The sequence below is a fragment of the Sceloporus occidentalis genome, unplaced genomic scaffold (genome assembly GCF_023333645.1).
Source record: "Sceloporus occidentalis isolate IW3139 unplaced genomic scaffold, rSceOcc1.0.p SCAF_57, whole genome shotgun sequence".
Taxonomy (NCBI): Eukaryota; Metazoa; Chordata; class Lepidosauria; order Squamata; family Phrynosomatidae; genus Sceloporus; species Sceloporus occidentalis.
Genome location: NW_028317037.1, coordinates 3,621,260 through 3,642,149, shown reverse-complemented (window position 1 = coordinate 3,642,149; position 20,890 = coordinate 3,621,260). Strand labels below are relative to the sequence as shown.

Genomic DNA, 20,890 nt, shown 5'->3' with positions numbered 1-20,890 from the left:
TTTATTATAGCTTATTGCTTTCGTTTATAAATTTGAGTGGGGATCATGGTGGTGGAATAGGTTAGTTAAACAGAGGGGTGGGATTGGCTGCAGCTGGTTAGAATAGTTATGGGAATGAGAGCATTTGGAATTTGTTCGATGTTGGCTGAAGAAAGTTGGGGACAGGTATTAATAGAAAGGGCTAGTTTGTGGGAATGGCAAAGGGGGCCTTGTTATCTGTGGGACATAGACTGTGGGGATTGGAGGTGGGGGCCAGGTTTGGAAGAGGGTGATGTTTTAGGTTTTGGGGTTTTAATGTTTGGTTTGGGGAGGGCAGCTCTGACTTAAACACTGAATTTCTGATTATGTGTTTGAAATAAAGTTTTTGTTGTTTCAACACACTGGACTCATTGATGTACAGAAATTCTGCATTTGCACAAAATGTACCCTTTCTTCTCTCCTCAGCCCTCAGCTCCATTCCCAGCCATAAAAACAGAGGCAAACACATATATATACTCAGAGAGACAGAGCTATATGTACAAAGCAGAGACTTCCCAGCCTTTCCCTCCTGAGTCGAGCTGCACAGCTTGGGCTCCATTCCGGAAGGAAGGAAGGAAAAAAGGCCGTAGTCCTTCCCTTCTTCCAAAGGCCGCCAGCGGAATAAGCAGCGGCAGCAGCAAAGGCCTTACGATCCCTGCGCATGCTGAGAAGGGGTCTTTGGGGCATCTGAAAGGAATGAAAGTGCCAAAGGGAAGAGAAGCATAAAGGGACTGCTGAAGTCGGGGGGGGGGGGTGTGGAGATCTGGGACCTATTCCAGGCACCTTCCTCCTGGAACCCATTATTAGAGCCTTCCACAGCTCACTATGATACTTTAAATGACTATTTCACAGATAATATCTCTCAGATAAGAGCCAAATTGGACGTCGGCATTATTGCGGAGGCTGTAAGTGAGGTGTCCCTGAGTAAGATCATACTGGATCAATTTGAATCTGAGTACTGAGGATGTGGACAAGCTCCTTGTAAGTGTGAAGAGGAGAACTCGCCCTCCCGATCCTTGCCCTTTTTATATCACCTGAGATATATCATAGATGCATCTCTTAGTTAGTGCTATTTTCCATCATGCTTAAAAGAAGCGGTGCTACGGCCCTTTATGGAAAAGTCCTCCCTAGATCCCTTGGACATGAACAATTACAGACCTGTCTCCCATTTCTAAACAATATGATTGAGAGGGCAGTTGCTCTTCATCTCCAAGCGGTCTTGGATGAAACAGATTATCTGGACCCATTTCAAACTGGCCTCAGGATGGGATACGGAGTCGAAACTGTTATGGTTGCCTTAGTAAATGATCTTTGCTTCAAGGGGGGATGTAACTTACCAAACTTTAAGCTGTATTATTATGCAGCTTGTCTCAAATGACTAGAAGAATGATTCAAATTAGAAAACAAGACTTTATTGAATATAGAAAAAGCTAACCTGAATCTTGGTATACATGCATATATGTGGTATACAAAACCAAAAGATAATACTTTTAACCATCATGTTATAAGAAGATCATTGCTTAAAGTATGGTATAAAATGAGACATCAATTTTGGGTGTCATTGCAAGAGGCCTATTTCAATAGAACAAAGAACAAAGATACTCCATGGCTAAGATATGGAGATTTAATGAACAAAACACCAGAAGGAAAATACAATATGAAATCTATGGAAGAAGTTAATGAAAGAGGAAACATGAAGGATTGGTTTTTATACAACCAATTAAACAATCATTTTAAGGCAGACAATAAAGCTCCTGAGTTAACGATGGATAACAATGAAATAGATAAAATTATGATGGACAAAAAAGGTAAACACATATCCAAATATTATGAACTATTAAAAGAAAGAGATCTAGAAGATGAAATTATTAAAGACAGCATGGTAAGATGGGGATGTGATATAAATAAAACTATAACTATAGAGGAATGGGGAAAATCATGGAAAGGAACAAATAAATTCACTCTGTGCCAAAACTATAAAGAAAATGATATCAAAATGTTATACAGGTGACATCTAAACCCCCAAAACATCCACCAGATATACAAAGCTGGCAATACTAAGTGCTGGAAATGCGGGGAACCCGAGGGAAGCTTTTTTCATATTGGTGGACACTCATTAAAGCTAAAGGATTCTGACAAAGGATTCATGGAACCATCCAAAACATTCTTGATATAAACCCTTTGAACCAAATTTATTTTTACTTAACATGACACACAACACAAAGTCAGTAAAATACAATAGAATTGTTTTATATATGGTCTCATGTGCAAGGATCTTATTTGCTCAAGTTTGGAAATCTACAGTTAATCCTTCTATCGAAGATTGGTTAATTAAGATATATGAAGCTAGAAATATGGATATAGTTTCTGCCTTACTAAGAGGGAAATCAAAAGAAGATTTAGAAATGGAATGGAGTTGTCTTAAAACATTTGAAGAAAAGGGTGATAACATTCTATTAAATTAATAGTTAATATTTGGTCGATATTTGGTAATTTCAATACTATCATGGGAATATTTCAGTGTAATAAAAAAAGTGAAAATAAAAAAAGGAAGACCCACATCATATATAATATGTACGATACACGGTGTAATAAACCACATCATTGTTGTGGGGAGCGCCATACACTGAGTTGTATAGCCACATTCTGTGCTGCTCCTGGCCTTGCTGCAGGTGAGCGATTGGCAGTTCGAGGGTGGCGACACACTCCAACGCTGCAATGGTCAAAGGAAGTGTTTAGACTTTGCTTGTTGTTTCTTGCTCCCTTCACCCTTAAATGTAGGGGCCATTCAGACTACATTTTACCCCGGTTCCCAAACCGGTTTAAAAGTTGGAAGTTCACACTCGCGCCGATTTTAACACAACTCGATCAGGGGCTTGCAAAGAGATCCAGGGCAAATCCCCCTTAGTGCGGTTTTTCTGAAAGCGTACTATTGACCCTTTCTTTTTGGAAACAACTGGCTCTTCCCTGCTGCTGGCAAATATGAACTCAGCCCCAGTCATGATCAGATCAAGTTCAGGGGGTAGATTACCCCGACTGAGGTAAAGGGTAGTAGGAACTTGTTTCCGGGGAGATTCGATATGGGGGCACCTGGATCTGCCCAGTTCTATCCAGGGCAAATGAGGGAGTGGGAATGGGGCCTTTGTGAAGGTGGGGGGACTGGCCTTCCTGGTGCTGGCCCTCCAGGTGAGCAATGCATCGGGCAAGGAGTCCTTCTCCTCATCTCCTGCAGCCTCTGGTTCCGCTGGAGGCAGGGCCTCTTCTCCAGCATCAATGAACCAGAACAATGGAGAACAACAGATGGATGTGTGCATGCGTGTTTGTGCATATACATCTGTACATCTGTGTATATATATGTATATGTATGTGTAGGCATCTCTATCTAAGTGCACTCAGACTTATACCTTTATGAGCCATCCCTGGCTCTGATTGGCTGGAATCTCAGTCCCTCCCACCGTCCCAGGCCCTGATTGGCTGGAATCTCAGTCCCTCCCACCACCCCTGGCCCTGATTGGCTGGAATCCCCTTCCCTCCCACAATCCCTGGCTCTGATTGTCTGGAATCCCAGTCCCTCCCACCATCCCTGGTCCTGATTGTCTGGAATCCCAGTCCCTCCCACCATCCCTGGTCCTGATTGTCTGGAATCCCAGTCCCTCCCACCATCCTGGGCCCTGATTGGCAGGAATCTCAGCCCCTCCCAACATCCCTGGCCCTGATTGGCTGGAATCCCCTTCCCCTCCCACCACCCCTGGCCCTGATTGGCTGGAATCCCAGTCCCTCCCACCACCCCTGGCCCTGATTGGCTGGAATCCCCTTCCCTCCCACCATCCCTGGCCCTGATTGGCTGGAATCCCCTTCCCCTCCCACCACCCCTGGCCCTGATTGGCTGGAATCCCAGTCCCTCCCACCACCCCTGGCCCTGATTGTCTGGAATCCCCTTCTCTCCCACCATCCCTGGCCCTGATTGGCTGGAATCCCAGTCCCTCCCACTGTCCCGGGCCCTGATTGGCTGGAATCCCAGTCCCTCCCATCAACCCTGGCCCTGATTGGCTGGAATCTCAGCCCCTCCCACCATCCCTGGCCCTAATTGGCTGGAATCCCCTTCGCCTCCCACCACCCCTGGCCCTGATTGGCTGGAATCCCAGTCCCTCCCACCGTCCCGGGCCCTGATTGGCTGGAATCCCAGTCCCTCCCACCATCCCTGGCTCTGATTGGCTGGAATCTGAGTCCCTCCCACCGTCCCTGGCCCTGATTGGCTGGAATCTCCTTCCCTCCCAACATCCCTGGCTCTGATTGGCTGGAATCCCAGTCCCTCCCACCGTCCCTGGCTCTGATTGGCTGGAATCCCAGTCCCTCCCACCATCCATGGCTCTGATTGGCTGGAATCCCAGTTCCTCCCACCATCCCTGGCCCTGATTGGCTGGAGTCTCACTCCCAGCCTCCTTGTGTTCTGGCAGCCATTTTGTGTTTTGGTGTTCATTTTGTGCTGCTTGTGACTGTGGGGAATAATGTTCCAGAACCTTCTCTGAGGCCTCAGTTGAACAGAGGCTTCTCTTTCTCTCCTGAGGCTCCAGAGTCAGAAGGAGGCCAGGCTCCTTGGGCCAAAAGGAAGGAAGTGTGTCTCTTTTCTGAGAGGGTTTTCTTATTTCAGAGCTCTTCTCCTTCTGGGGAACATCGGTTTTAAAAGGGATCAGAAATGGGGAGGATAGTTTTAATACAAGCCTTATTCTTATTCTTCACAAACATTGGGCTTTGGCTTCTAAGAGGAGGCTTGTTCCCCAAAAAAGGCCAAAAGGAGCTCCTTTGGGAGTTTTTAATTGTCTCCCCAGTTTCCTTATTAATAGATTTTCAGGCAAGAAGGAAGACCAGACCATCTCATATTATCAAGAATGAAACAAACAAGCAAACATATAAACAAACAAACAAGGATAAGGGACTGTTTGGGGACTTTTTGTGTTCTCACAGCCATCGGGTGCGATCAGGAAAACCTTTCTTTAGGATCAGAAATCCTGTTTGGGGCCCTTCCAACTTTGAGGCCCTTTCATCCTCCATTTTGGGTTCCCTGAAGGCCTCAAACTGCCAACTGCAAAGCGCTGAGGAAGAGGCGGCCATTTTCTGTTCTGGTGGCCATTTTGTGCTGCTTGGGACTGTGGGGAATAATGTTCTGGGGACTCAGGGCCAGTGAGGAACCTGGGCTTTGGGGACTGGAAGAGAGAGTTGGGACAGAGACCCTCCCTTTGGGCCCTAGATGGGGGGGTCCCACTGGTCCTTGCCTCCCCCTTTGGGAAAGAGGACCCCCTCAGCCCCCTGGACTCACTCCTGTCACTCATTCCTAGAATGGCTGGGACTCAGAGGAGTTTCCTAGGCATGGTCACCTTCTGCCCTCCATGGCCATTGGCACTGACCTTTCCCCATTGCCTTCCCTCCCTCAGCCCTGTGGACCTCCTCCTCCTTCGCACTCAGAGCAACCCTTCTCTACGGCTGAGGAGACGGCCTCTGACCTTGTGTGATCTTTATCATTAACAACTTTGGCCATCTTGACCCACTTCTGGTGTTGCTTGTCCACATGTGTGTTGCTTTCCCCATCTGTGAAATGCTGGATGATATGGAAGAATATCTCTGGACTTAAATTGAGGGTGGGCCCAGTGGCCCTGAATCCCAGAGTACTCCCCAGAACTGTTTATTAAAAATGAAATTTGCCTCTGAAATTAGGTGAAATATGGCTAAATGAAAACTAATATACATGTTGGAATAGCCAGTATGTTAATCAATCAATCATATTCCAGAAATGGCCGAAATTATATTGTTTATCATATTGTATATTATATTGAAAGGATTCGAGACAAACTGGATCTCAAAGGCTGTAGCTTTTTGCTGTCTTGCAGAATTTAAAGTTTATTTCCTGGACTGGATTCTGAAGTGTTGAAATAATATTTGCAATGCACAATGTGCTTTCCTCCCCTTTTGTTTAGTCACTCTCTGGATCAGGGCTATTTTCTATTGCAGGTGACCTTTGCGGATGTGGCTGTATATTTCACTGAGGAGGAATGGAAACTGCTAACGAAGAAACAGAGACTGATGTACAGTTATGTGATGATGGAGAATTATGGAAATGTAGCCTCTGTGGGTAAGGAACCTGAATCCATTTCACTTCCTTTGAAGACTGAGGGCCCTTTCATAATTCACTGTCAGAGTGCTATGATTTAACGTTAGAATTATAAAATCAAAGAGTTGAAATAGACCACAAGGACCATCCGGTTCAATATTCTGCCATGCAGGAATAGACATTCAAAGCACCCCCAAGAGATGGCCATCCAGCCTCTGTTTAAAGACCTCCAAATAAAGAGACTCCACTAAACTCTGAGGGAGTATATTCCACTTTTGAAGAGCTCTTACTGTCAAGAAGTTCCTCCTAAGGTTTAAGTGGAATCTCTTGTCCCTGTGGCTTGCATCCATTGTTCCATGTCCATTAATTTGAAAATAATAATAATAATAACCATAATGTGATGCCACCATGCTCTGATGGAGTATATTCCACTGTTGAATAGCTCTTATTGTCAGGAAGTTCCTCCTAATATTTTGGTGGAACCTTTTTTCCTGTGGCTTGTGTAATCGAGTTTGGATTTATATAAATTTTGGGTACCAAGCGATCAAAAATCATGACCCCTGACTGACCCCATCACAGCCGCCATTATCCCAAAAGCGAGCTGACCACGTAGCCAGACAAGCCTAGCAGGCCATGGCTAAAGCAGAAAGGTAGATTTAAACCTTTAAAACCAGTTCTGGGAGTTGCCGTTGTCGCAGGCAAAGGAAGTTTGCCTCACCTATTGATGGTATTAAGTACCCAGCCATCTACATAGTAGTCTTCTCCCAAAGAAGTGGCAGACCCTTTTGTGTATCCATTGTTTAACTTTAGTCTTAGTCAATAGATAGCCATGAAGACCTACGTTTCGCAGTATAAATAAGACCCAGATTCCAGCCCTCCTTTGGGCTTTGTGAGCTACAGTTCCAAACCTCAACTCTGTTGAGCAATCGCTCCGGAGCTCTCTTGGGCACTGTGCCCTGCTGAAATCACTTGGGCAAGCCAAAGCCCACTGTCTCTTTCGGGCCTCTTGTTAGCTTAGCCCGCTGGAACTTAGCTCCTAGCCATCGCGGTTGCCGCTTGCTTTCTGCTCCCTGCTGCCGTGTTCACTTACCAACATCCCTGACATCTGTCACTTGGAGAAGACTCCTAAGATAAATATTTCAACGGTGCCTCTATCCTTTCTCTTTTACCCCCAACTCTTCCCCTCCCTTGCTTTAGCATTGAATGTGCGTGTGCGTGTGTGATCCCTTTTTGGTCGTGTGGCTTTAATAAATGTTTATATTTTATTTGCAACTCATTGACATTGCAGTCTCTGTTTCTTGGGGTTGGACTATATGACCTCTGGTATACACATAGGGACCCAATCCGCTGCATGCGTTGTTAGGACACGCCTCTTGTAAATTTGAGCTAATTAAATTCCTCTGATTCGATCCTTCCTAACACTTGCGTCCATTGTTCTGTGTCCTTTGCTTTAGAGCAGCAGAAAGCAAGCTTGCTGCATACTCAGTATCTCTTCAAATACTTGAACAGGGCTGTCATATCCACTCTTAACCTTCTCTTCTCCAAGCTAAACATACCCAGCTCCCTAAGTCATTCCTCAGAGAGCATGGTTTCCAGACCATTCACCATTTTTGTTTCGTTCCTCTGGACATGCTCCAGTTTCTCAACATCTGTTTGAATTGTGGTGCCCAGAACTGGACACAGGATCATTGCAAGTGAGCCCTGACCAAAACAGAATAGAGTGGAACTATTACTTCCCTTGACCTTGACACTATACTCCTATTGATACAGCCTAGGATCACATTGGCCTTTTTAGCTGCTGCATCACACTGTTGACACATGTTCAACTTGTGCTCTACTACCATTCCTAGTTCCCTTTCACACGTAATTTGTCATAACAACTTCCTGTGGAATCTTGGAATTTCTAGTTTTAGTGAGGCACTATTGTTCTCCACTTTGTAAGGATTCTCAATATCCAATCCTAAACTGCCAATTCTGGAATTTTGTGGGAAGGAGCCATGGAGATTAATGCTTTTTGCCCCTAAATGGTCCTCAGCCCTTTCCTGAGCAAGTTTCTTGGCTTTTGTGGCCCCTCTTCCAGCCTTTTGAGGCTCTGGAGAGGCTTCATGGGAAAAAGGCCTCCCTTGGCCCTGCAATGGATCAGAGAGGGCCCAACAGTGGCAAAATGGCCTCCACTTCCACAAAGGGATGCTGTGGGATATTGAGGGGCAAAACATTATACCATATTTTTAGGCAACACAATTTGGGGTTTCCCCTGAGATCCCCTGGGGTCCAATGTGACCACCCCACTTCCCAACAGTAGTCCATCTCTGTCTTAGAGATGCCTTAAGGTTGTTTTAAGGCTCATCCCTCACACTTGACCCTCACTAACATCAGAAACCAGGTCCCAGACTCCTTGTTCTGCCTTTCCTAATGCATTAGTTGTATATATTGATTGTCTTGCCTTTCTCAAGAAATGAGCCTCAAAGTGTCCCTTTTGTGCATCACACTCTGTGGATGTGTGTCTGTGATAGAGAGATGGAGGCAATGTGAAAAACAGAAAGGCAGGGAAGAGATGCTGAAGATGAAATGGTAAAGCAGTGCAGATGGGCAAGAGGGAAGGTTGGAGAGTGAAAGGAGAAAAGGAAGGGGATCAGGCCTCTGGGATCCAGGAGGGGAAGGCAGGAGCAAAGCCAGGATCGCCTAGCTTGAAAAACACACAAAGCATCACAAGAAGTAATTTGTATTGTAGCAATAAGGGTAAACATCAATCCATAAAATGAAATCCTAAACCTGGCAGGTAAAAATTGTCCCAAATAACTTTGAGAAATATAGACTTAAAATAGTCGCTTTGGCACGGTTGCTTAGAAAGTTGTATCCTAATCGAGTATCTCCCAAGCTGAGTTATATAACATTTCAAGCAGAATACAAGCTGCACATGGCGTGTTTATAGTGTTTATAGTGGCAACCCACTCATTAACTTCAAACTTCTAAAATGATTCATATAAAACAGAACAGTCAAATGGATATAGTGCAGAAAACACCGTATACAATCCTATTAATTCCAAAATGGAAGTTGTATAAAAATGTAATAACCTGACTCTTGGTCATAATTATTTCAAGATATTACATGGGTGTTTCTACATCTGTTCCAAAAAAAAATCTGCTACAAATAATCGCAGATGCACAATATCTGGCAACTTTAACAGTTACCTGCTCCTAATAATACAATTATTTGCAAGCTCTCCTCTCTGACTTCCATCTACTTCACCATCTCTTGTACACACAACTCTAATCCACACCAATCCACATGTGAGCTGTATACTGTATTAGTTGTGAGTCATCTCCTGGTGCCACACAGCATGAAGGGACCTCTGCAGTTAGCTTCCATCATGCCTTGGTCTCTGACTCAGGACTTTATGGCAGTCTCATGGGATATAATGCCACTTGCCAATCAAACTATTTCTCCACATGTTTAATAGAATATTTTTGCAACATTCCTTTTTCTGACTATCTGCTTCCAGTGATTCCCTTAAGTCCCCCTCCAATCTCTTCTTTGTTAACTCCTATAAATAAAGATACAATTGTTCCATGGATTTAGGGGCATAAGTAGTATGGTCATCCTTGGGTTACTAACAGAAACTCTCTTAATTTAATTTCTAATAAGGAGGGGTTAATGAGGTCTAAATCATGGGTAACACCCTCCTCCCTTAACACTGATTTTCAGTCTTATCTGTCACTGTGCTTCTTTACAGAAAAATATTTGAGTCATGAGAGAATCCACACAGGAAAGAAGTCACATAAATGCCAGCATTGTGGGAGACATTTTGCTTACAAGTCAATCCTTGTCATGCATCGAAGGGTCCATACAGGAGAGAAGCCATACAAATGCCAGCATTGTGGGAAATGTCTTTCTCAGAAGTCAGTCCTAGTGACACATCAGAGAGTCCACACTGGAGAGAAGCCATACAAATGCCAGCATTGTGGGAAATGTTTTTATATGAAGTCACACCTAGTGAGACATCAAAGAGTCCACACAGGAGAGAAGCCATACAAATGCCAGCATTGTGGAAAAGGTTTTTCTCAGAAGTCACACCTAGTGGTACATCAAAGAGTCCACACAGGAGAGAAGCCATACAAATGCCAGCATTGTGGGAAATGTTTTTCTATGAAGTCAGACCTAGTGAAACATCAGAGAGTCCACACAGGAGAGAAGCCATACAAATGCCAGCATTGTGGGAAATGTTTTTCTATGAAGTCAGACCTAGTGAAACATCAGAGACTCCACACGGGAGAGAAGCCATACAAATGCCAGCAATGTGGGAAATGTTTTTATATGAAGTCAGTCCTAGTGACACATCAGAGAATCCACACAGGAGAGAAGCCATACAAATGCCAGCATTGTGGGAAATGTTTTTCTGACAAGTCAGCCCAAGTGAAACATGAGAGAGGCCACACAGGAGAGAAGCTACAGAAATCCCAGTAATGAACTAACATTATATTTGTCAAGAAGGAGTACAAAAAATATATTTTTAATCCTGTGGTAATAAGAAAAAGCCCTTATGATTTTGTTTATTAGCTTTGTCTGTCCATATGTATGTTTATGTTTTAAAGTCATATTTTGTTAAGTTTAGGTTTTAATTGGTAATAGTATAGGTAATTGCTTTGGGTTGTATATTTCTCGTGGATTGTGGTATAGATTAGGTAGATGAGGGGTGGGATTTGTTGCAGCTGGATAGAATAGTTATGGGAATGATATCTTTTGCAAAGTGTGAGATGTTGTCTGAAGAACATTTTGGGGTATTAACAGAAAGGGCTAGTTTGTGGGAATGGCAAAGGGGGCCTTTTTACCTGTGGGGCATAGACTGTGGGAATTGGGGGTGAGGCTAGGTTTGGAAGAGGGTGATGTTGAACATTTGGGGTTTTAGTGTATTGTATGGATTGGAGTGGGCAGTTCTGGCTTAAACACTGGGTTTCTGTGTGTTCTCAATAAAGTTATTTGCTATTTCAACACACTGGACTCTTTGATGCACAGAAGTTCTGAATTTGCCCAAAACTGAGCCTTTCTTCTCTCCTCAGTCCTCAGCTCCATTCCCAGCCATAAGAACAGAAGGGGCACACACACACATACGTGCACAGAAACACACAAACATACAGGATACACAGAGACAGCTATATTTCAAAACTAGTGCCTTCCTTTCCTGGCTTTCCCTCCTGAGTCCAGCTCTGCACCTTGGCCTCCATTGCGATCTCCTCAAAGGAAGAAATGAGGGAAGGAAGGGGAGGCTGCTGAACCCCTGGCGCATACCTTCCTTTCCCACAAAGGCCGCCAGCAGAACAAGCAGCAGCATCTAGGACCTGGCAATCCCTGCGCATGCTCAGGAGAGTGCCTTTTGGCGCATGTGTGCATGCACAGTCTCAGCCCCTGAAGCCATGGCTGCCCTCACAGTCTGTTCTTATGGAGGGAGGGAAGTGGGGAGAGCCCTTGTTCATTCAGAGGAATGGCTGGAGGGTCTTCTGGGGGGCCCTTGGGGGGTTATAAGAAGGAAGGAAACCCCTCTTCTTCTCCCAAAGAAAGGCAGGGGGCCTGCCAGGTCTTCTCTCCCTCTTTCGTTCCCTGCCCCCTACTAGGAGGATTCCTTGGGTCCCAGGTACTTGGGGGGTTATTATGAGAATAGACGCTGTGGGGACCATTGGAGAGAGGCATGGCCATGGAGGGGAGGGGGTTTTGGACTTCATCTCCCAGAAGCCTCAGCCAATCACCACACACATGCAAATTTTCTTCCTACCTCAGTAGTCTACAGTCAATCTGAATAGACTTACAGAGCCCCACAAAGGCTCCTCCTTCCTTTTTGTCCCTCAGCCAATCATCATCCACATGCAAATTTCCTTCCTACCTCATAATGCCCTCCCTGACAGCTTGGCCAATGATCTGAGATTCTGGGAGCTGAAGTCCAAAACATCTGGAGGGCTGGACTTTGAGGACCCCTGCTTTAAATGATAAGACCTGACTTGGATGCCAGCATTATTGCAGAGGCCATGGGTCAGGTGCCCAGTGACTCTGTGAATGAGATCATACCGGATCAATTTGAATCTGTGAGTACTAAGGAGGTGGTCACGCTCCCTGGAAATGAGAAGAAGACAACTTGCCCTCTGGACCCTTGCCCTTCATGGCTGGTCATCCAAGGAGGAGATGTACTTGGGACTCACCTGAGATATATCATAGATGCATCTCTTAGGGAGGGCTATTTTCCATCTGGCTTAAAAGAAGGGGTGTTACGGCTGTTTATGTAAAAGCCCTCCCTAGATCCCTTGGAGATGAACAATTACAGACCGGTCTCCCATCTTATATTTCTAAACAAGGTGACTGAGAGGGCAGTTGCTCTTCATCTCCAAGTAGTCTTGGAAGAAACAGATTATCTGGACCTGTTTCAAACTGGCTTCAGGGTGGGATACGGAGTCGAAACTGTTATGGTCGCCTTAGTAGATGATCTTTGCTTGAGCATCGACATGTGAAGTGTGACCCTGTTGATGCTTTTGGATCTCTCAGCGGCCTTCGATACCATCAACCATGGCATCTTTCTGGAAAGCCTCAGGGAATTGGGGATCGGGGGCAATGCGTTGCGGTGGTTCTGGTCCTATCTCTCAAGTAGATTCCAGATGGAGATGCTTGGGGACAGTTGCTCTTCTAAAAGGGAGCTTAAATCTGGCGTTCCTCAGGGCTTCGTCCTGTCACTAATGCTGTTTTTTCTTAAACCTTAAAAACCAACTTCAAAAATTCAAGGTCACATGGGATGTAAAAGGGCAACATTACATAAAAACAGGGATGGACTCAGAAGAGAGAGAGATACCTTCTTTGCACCAGTTCAGTCCTCGAAAGGGAATCCTATTACAAAGGAAGGCCCACTTCTGCTCCTATGTTGTTGAGATCAGATATAAGTGGGGACCATCGTTCTTCAAAAGGCAGAGGAAGATTCCCCTCCACAACCTTCTGGATTGATCAGTGAGCTTTTCCATAAACCCAAAATCCTGACCACCAATCAGTCATATTGACCTTTCCAGTTTTCCAAGCCCTGGCAATTTCAATCCTGGCCAATGCCAACAAAAATGCCACACTATCTTTATTGTGTAATGTCTTGTTTTCATTAATAAACACTGAAAGCAATAAAAGTTCTGGAGAAGGGACAATCTTTTGATCATTGATTTCTGAAACTAAGTTAACTACTGAATGCCAAAATGCAAATACACTTGGACAATCGTACCACCTGTGCAGGAAGGTACCTCTATTATTACATCCTCTCCAACAGCATACGTGGGGCTCTTAGTAAGGCCTGCAAGTTGTATGGTGTGAGGTACCATCTATACACAACTTTAAGAATGCTTTCTTTCAATGCTGTTTAATATCTACATGAAACCGCTGAGAGATCATCCAGAGGCATGGGGCGGGGTGCTATCAGTATTGTCATGACACCCAGAGATATCTCAGCGTCAACTAAGGAAGGCATCTCCCCTCTGAATGAATGTCTTGGGGCAGTAATGGGCTGGATGAGGAAAAACAGACTGAAACTGAATCCAGATAAAACGGAGGTGCTGATTGTTGGAGGTTCTAATCCAGGTATGGAGGTTTGACATCCGGTCCTGGAAGCGGTCGCACTTCCCCTAAAGGACTATGTTTGCAGTTTGGGGGTGCTCCTGAATCTGTCACTCCAGATGTCATCTCAGATAGATGCGACAGCAAGGAGTGCCTGTTGTTAGCTTTGGTTGATACGCCAACTGCGCCTCTTCCTGGAACCTGAGGACATGAAAACTATGATGCATGTGCTGGTAACCTCATGTCTTGACTTCTGCAATGAGCTCTACATAGGGCTACCCTTGCACTTTGTCCGGAAACTTCAACTAATCCAAAATATAGCAGCCAGAGTGGTCAATGGAATATCTAGAGGTGTCCATATCACACCTATAATGGCTGCCCATTAATTTCCTGGGACAGTACAAGGTCTTGGTTATAACCTTTAAAGCCCTCCATGCCTTGGGTCCATCTTACTTACGGGATACCCTTCTCCCATACAATCTGCCCCACACTTTGAGGTCCTCTAGTAAAAACTTACTGCAGCCAGCAATAACAAGGCTCTTTGCAGGTACACAAAGGACCTTCTCCCAAGTTATGGAACAGCCTCCAGAAGAGATCCGATATATCACCAGTCTTTAAGGCTTTAAAAATCTCATCAAGACATATCTCTTTCCAGATTAGCATTCCAGCAATCTCTTATTAATTGAATTGTTCAGCAACTGCTCTAACTGCTTCTGCCCTATTTTTAATAATTGTTTTCATAATTGTTTAAGAATTTAATTGTATTTTATTGTGGATGGGAGGAATTGGGAGGGTTTGGGACCCAACAATGACAAGTTGTTATTGTGTTTTACCAGTGCTTTTACTGTTAGCTGCTTTGATCAGTTTTTAGAAGCCTTTAGAAGCCTTTGAGGCACCCTCGTCACGTGTGAGGGTTGCCTGGTAGGCGGAGTGCCCACACAGATGGCAACCCTCGCAAGTGACGAGGGCGCCGCAGCTGCAGCACACCCACCATACGCGGCGCATAATGGTGACATTGCAGATGTGCCACCTCCAAACAGGGAGGCGCAACTGCAATGTACCCTCGCCATCGCTGGTGCTTCGGGGCGGCAGAAGTGCAGCACAAAAAGGAGCCACTTCCACGTGCTCCTTTTTTGCTCCGCAACAGCACTGTTCAATTTGTTTGTTGCGGCGCTTCTGCGGAGAAAAGAGTAGCACCGGGTACGTGCCTCTTTCTGGCGGCCTGTACCCTGCCTTAGTATGTTTCACAAATTTTGTTGCTTGTGAATATTTGTATTTTGTCAGGTCTCTTAATTGTATCTGTGTTATTGTTGTTGGTCCTATATGGTTTTTTTCCTTTTAGCACCAAAGTTAAAAAAAATGTAGTATCCTGGAATCTAGAAAGCATATCCAGGAGAAGGTGTTTTGGCCACACTGTAAACAATAACATCCAAAATGCACAAAACAGTGGTGCCTTTCTCCTGTTTGATTTTTAACACTTTTGATCATAGAACTGTAGAGTTGGAAGAGACCGCAGGGGCCATCCAGTCCAACGCCATTCTGCCATGCAGGAACTTTCAATCAAAGCATCCCTGACAGATGGCCATCCAACCTCTGTTTAAAGACCTCCAAGGAGGAAGACTCCACAAAAATCTCTGAGGGGATTTGTTCCACTGCCGAACAGCCCTTACTGTCAGGACGTTTCTCCTAATGTTGAGCTGGAATCTCTTTTCCTGTAGCTTGTATCCATTGCTCCGGGTCCTAGTCTCTGGAGCAGCAGAAAACAAGCTTGCTCCCTCCTTAATATGGCATCCCTTCAAGTATTTAAACAGGGCTATCATATCACCCCTTAACTTTCTCTTCCCCAGGCTAAACATCCCCAGCTCCCTAAGGCGTTCCTCATAGGGTTTCATGGTTTCCAGACCCTTCACCATTTTAGTCGCCATCCTGATAAAAATCTGATAAAGAAGACCCTCTATTTTTTCATGATGATGATGATGAGGACGATGATGGACCTCTCTATCTACAGATTTCTTTACCCATGGAGTGAACCATCCAAAGCTTGAAAACATAGAAACACAATGTAAATTCCAAGAGCAACTCTTGTTTTTGCCATTTTATATAATAGACATTGCTTTTGTTGTTGTTATTATTGCGTGTCTCCAAGTCGTTTTGAATTTATGGTGATCCTAAGGCAGACCTATCACAGGGTTTCCTTGCCAAATGTCTTCTGAATAGTTTTCCCATTGCCTTTCCCTGAGGCTGAGAGAGTGTGACTTGCCCAAAGTCCCCCAATGGGCTTCCAAGGCAGAGCTGGGATTCCAAATCTGAACTACAGAGTCATAGTTTAGCTATGCTCAAACCAGTATGCCACACTGGCTCCTATATTATGGACACCATTTCACTGGGCCATTTCATTTCATGGACTTGGCCCAGCTTTCTCATCCACGGAGGTCATTTTGCAAGCCCCCTTCTCCTCCTCCATTTCCAGCCCAGCTCCTTCTGGATGTCCTCCAACTCTCCCAGTTTGGCAGGGACCCTCCCCCTGATTCATCCGCTGCCCTCCAATCTTCTCAGCTGCTTTTAAAATGTCCTGGTTTCTTCTTCCTCCTCCTCCTCTTCCAATTTATCCCCTTCTCTTGAGCTCACTGCCATTGCTGCAAACTGAGTCCAAAGGGCAAAAGGAGTCTGCCCTCCATGAAGACAGCGAAGGAGAAAGGAGAAGAGGGGCCCTTCCCAGAGGCTCAGGCAAAAGCAAACAGCTGCAGCCTCTCCTAGTTTGCCTCTCCTTCCTCATAAAGAACCTTGTAATCTTGATCATATTCTGAGGTTCCATGGTTTCTCTGGGATTACCCCTCCCCAAAAAATCTCATGGCCCCACAGAGACTCCCAAGAAAGGAGAGGACTAGACACACAAAGAGACACACTTCCTTCCATTTGGCCCAAGGAGCCAGGCCTCCTTCTCTCTCTGGAGCCTCAGGAGAGAAAGAGAAGCCTCTGTTCAACTGAGGCTCAGAGAAGGTTCTGGAACAATATTCCCCACAGTCACAAGCAGAACAAAATGGCCCCCAGAACACAAAATGGCTGCCTCTGCCTGAGCGCTTGGCAGTTGGCAGTTTGAGGCCTTCAGAGGAGAGAGAGAAAGACTGAGGGGAAGAGTGGAAGGGGGTCCTGGAGGGAGGGGGCCTTGGGAGATATTGTCAGAACCTGTTATTGAGATCAGTTATAATGCTGTATATATTCAGTTCATGTATAATCACTTCATGTATGTTTTGAGATATCTGATCTATATTGTTCTGTTAGCTAAGATGTTGGGGTGGGGGTGGGGGGTGGAGAGTATATGGGGAGAATATTAAAGTTGGTGTTAGTTTCTAAGTGGGGCCCTATTAACTGCTTTGGAGTGTTGTTTTAGACAACTAGCTGGCAATGTTGCAAATGTCTTGAGTGAGGCTAGGTTGTGATGGGGACCTGGCTAAGTGTGTGTGGGGTGGGGAACTAGCAGGGGGAGAAAGGAGCAGTGTTGCCAACAAGCCTCGGAGATAATTCCCGGAAATGCTTGTCCAAAACCCGCTGAATCCCCTCACATCACACTGAATTTTCAGTCACAATTCCCAGAAAATTCCCATAATGTTAAAATGGCGGATGTTTTGCAAATAAACGTAAATATAATTGAATAAAAATAATTGTAACTTATTTCAACTCTCAAAATCACCATTGAACCAAACAAAGAATCTTTCAGTCCTTTTAAGATATTTATTTTGACATGAAGGGGGTTCAGGAAGCTTTGTGCCAAATAGAAATGTGTTCGGATGCAACCGCACTGCAGAAATAAATCCAGTTTGACACCCTTTTAATTGCCATGGCTCAGTGCTAGGGAATCCTGGGAATTCTAGTTTTCTGAGACATTTAACCTTCTCTCTCAGCAAACTCTGGTGTGACAACAAACTACAATTCCCAGGATTTCATAGCACTGGGCCATGGCAGTAAAAACAGTATGAAACAAACTTCTTGGAAGACAGAGCAGGGATGCCAACTTACCAGGTGCTCTGCCCATGCTCAGAGGCATATTTAATCACTAACACACACACACAGTCTCAGGGACATCACATTCACATCACACAACTAACTAGTAGGGCAGCCCATGGAAGGGAGGGAAGATGGAGATAAACACATCCCTGATTATTCTACCCAGGTGCTCTGCCCATGCTCAGAAGCACCTTTCCACCTCTTTTTCTCCTCCATTCTTCTACTTTTTCCCTACTAGATTTTCCTCCCATCGACCCAAATGGTCCTCCTCACAGTACAACAACAACCCTGAGAGGTAGGCTTGGGGCACTCTGCCCAAGCTCAGGAATTCAGAAATTCAAATGTCACTCTCAGGCACACACAGTAGTCCCAACATCAACCCATGATACCATTATCAACTATTGCCTTTGTGATTGTGTGCCTTAAAAGTACTTATGGCTTACTTGGAAATTCAAGGCAATTGGGATTAAGCCAGCCAAATCCCTCACTCCTCCTGGGCAACACTTTGTGCCTGGGTTGGTTGCTTGCCCAATGCCTGCCTCTCTCTCTCTCCAGCAGCCGCTTTGCCTGGAGCAGAGCCTGAATGCCTGAGGGGGGGGGGCAATCAATCACTGTCCTCCTCTCTCTCTGATTGGCTGAAAAAACTGTTAGTGTGATTCCAGAGTTGGTTGGTTTGCTCTTTGCTCCGTTCTGAACTTCTGGCTCTGTCTCAAAGGGAGTCGTTGGAGAGAGAGAGAGAGTGTGTTTTTTCTTCAGCCCTCTTTCTGATTGGCTGAAACTGTTACAATCCAAAGGGTTGGTTGCATGCTGCAGGCAGCTTTCAGGCTGGAGCTGAAAGTCGCCGAAAATGCACTGAAATAGAGGAGGGCACGGAAATCACACGAAAAGCTCTGAAAAGTCACCGTTTTCGTGTGAAAGTCCCGAAATTGGCAACACTGCTAAATAGAGAGGCAGAAGCTCCTCCCCTTCTTCATTCTGGCCAATGAGGGCAAAGGAGCTGGAAGGCCCCGCCTCCTGCCCCACCCTCACAGGCTCCCCCTGCAGTTAATATGGAAGAAGGCAGGAGGGACTGAGGGACCCTGGAGCCCCAGCCACACGGACACTGGCCAAAGGCACACATTCCCAGAGCCTAAGACCCATGAGATGGCAGCCCTATGCATGGCAGGACCCTCCTCTCTCTGGCCCTGTGGATGCTGGGAGATACAGTCCAGGGAATACACTCTAAATCCCATTGGCAAGAGACAAGCCTACTACCGCCTTTCAGATCCAGTTTCCCCTAAATCCTTCATGAGGCCAGAAACCCCTTTGTTAGGAAGCAAACCCCAAATATATCTCAGGAAGGCTCTCTATCTCCCAAGGCCCCCTCCCTCCAGGACCTCCTTCCACTCTTCCCTCAGTCTCTCTCCCCCTCCCTCAAACTGCCAACTGCCAAGTGCTCAGGCAGAGGCAGCAATTTTGTGTTCTGGCAGACATTTTGTGTTCTAGTGGCCATTTTGTTTTCCAACAGCCATTTTGTGTTCTAGCAACCATTTTGTGTTCCAGTGGCTATTTTGTGTTTGGACAACCATTTTGTGTTCCAACAGCCATTTTGTGTTCCAGAGGCCATTTTGTGCTGCTTGTGACTGTGGGGATGGGGTCGTTCAGTACAAAGACCCTGATTTCTGCAGCCCCAGAAAGGCCTCTTCTGCAGTCCTTTATATCTGGAGCTTCCCTGGGTTAGAGGCCGTCTCTTCAGCCGTAGAGAAGGGTTGCTCTGAGTGCGAAGGAGGAGGAGGTCCACAGGGCTGAGGGAGGGAAGGCAATGGGGAAAAGGTCAGTGCCAATGGCCATGGAGGGCAGAAGGTGGCAATGCCTAGGAAACTCTTCTGAGTCCCAGCCCTAGGAATGAATGGCAGGAGTGAGTCCAGGGGGCTGAGGGGGTCTGCTTTCCCAAAGGGGGAGACAAGGACCGTTGGCCCCTCCCCAGCTAGGGCCCAAAGGGAGGGTCTCTTTCCCCACCTCTCTCTCCTACCCCCCAAAGCCCAGCCTCCCCACTGGCCCTGAGTCCCTGCCTCCCTTCCTCAGCCCCCTTCCTTCCTTCCTTCCTTCCTTCCTTCCTTCCTTCCCCCCAAAATGGAGGGCCAGAGGCACAAAGAGACACACTTCCTTCCTTCCTGGTGCCACAACGAACTACAAATCCCAGGATTCCACAGGATGGAGCCAGGAGAGTTAAAGCGGTTTCGAACTGGTTTATTTCTGCAATGCAGATAGAGCCAGAGTCGGTTGTAAAAGGGCAGAAGCACCCAAGTCTTGTTTTTACCTTCCTAATAATGGCTTTCCTTTAAAAGAAATAAGCAGTTTGCTTTTCTGTCTAATCCTTATTTTTGTTGTTCTTGTTTGTTTCTATGTTTATTTGGTAATAATATGAGATGGTCTGGTCTGCCTCCTTCCTTCTTCCCTTAAAATCCCTTAATAAGAAAACTGAGGAGACTTTTAAAACCTCCCAAAGGAGCAACTTTGGCCTTGTTTGGGGTATAAGCCTACTTTTAGAAGCCAAAGTGTGATGTTTATGAAGAGGATTGTATTAAAACTATCCTCCCCATTTCTGATCCCTTTTAAAACCATGTTCCCCAGAAAGAGCAGAGCTGTGTAATAAGAAAATCCTCTCTGAAAAGAGACACAAAAGAGACACAAAGGGACACACTTCCTTCCTTTTGGCCCAAGGAGCCTGGCCTCCTTCGGTCTGGAGCCTCAGGAGAGAAAGAGAAGCCTCTGTTCAACTGAGGAATCAGAGAAGGTTCTGGAAAATTATTCCCCAGAGTCACAAGCAGCACAAAATGGCTGCCAGAACACAAAATGGCAGCCTCTGCCTGAGCGCTTGGCAGTTGTCAGTTTGAGGCCTTCAGGGGAGAGACAGAGAGACTGAGGGGAAGAGAGGAAGGAGGTCCTGGAGGGAGGGGGCCTTGGGAGATAGAGAGCCTTCCTGAGATATATTCGCGGTTCGCTTCCTAACAAAGGGGTTTCTGGCCTCATAAAGGATTTGGGGCAGTAGTAGCCTTTTATCTTGCCAATAGGATTTGCAGTGTATTTACTGGACTTGATCTCCCAGCAGAGAGGAGGGGTCCAGCCCTGCAGTAAGGCCCCCTCCAATCCCTCTGAACTGAGGACTACAACTCCCATGTCTTCCTTCCTTCCTTCCTTCCTTCCTTCCT

The 20,890-nt window shown here is 45.7% G+C and overlaps 1 protein-coding gene across 1 annotated transcript in view; it reads left to right on the top strand.

Annotated features, from left to right (window-relative positions):
* Positions 1-14,656, top strand: part of LOC149287725 (uncharacterized) — a 415,509-nt gene extending 400,853 nt beyond the window's left edge. Inside the window, exons 5-6 of the mRNA XM_089492576.1 lie at positions 9,926-10,444; positions 14,620-14,656. Of these exons, the coding sequence (XP_089348702.1) occupies positions 9,926-10,444; positions 14,620-14,656 (556 nt within the window). The remainder of the gene's footprint in view (positions 1-9,925; positions 10,445-14,619) is intronic.
* The last annotated feature ends 6,234 nt before the right edge of the window (positions 14,657-20,890 follow it).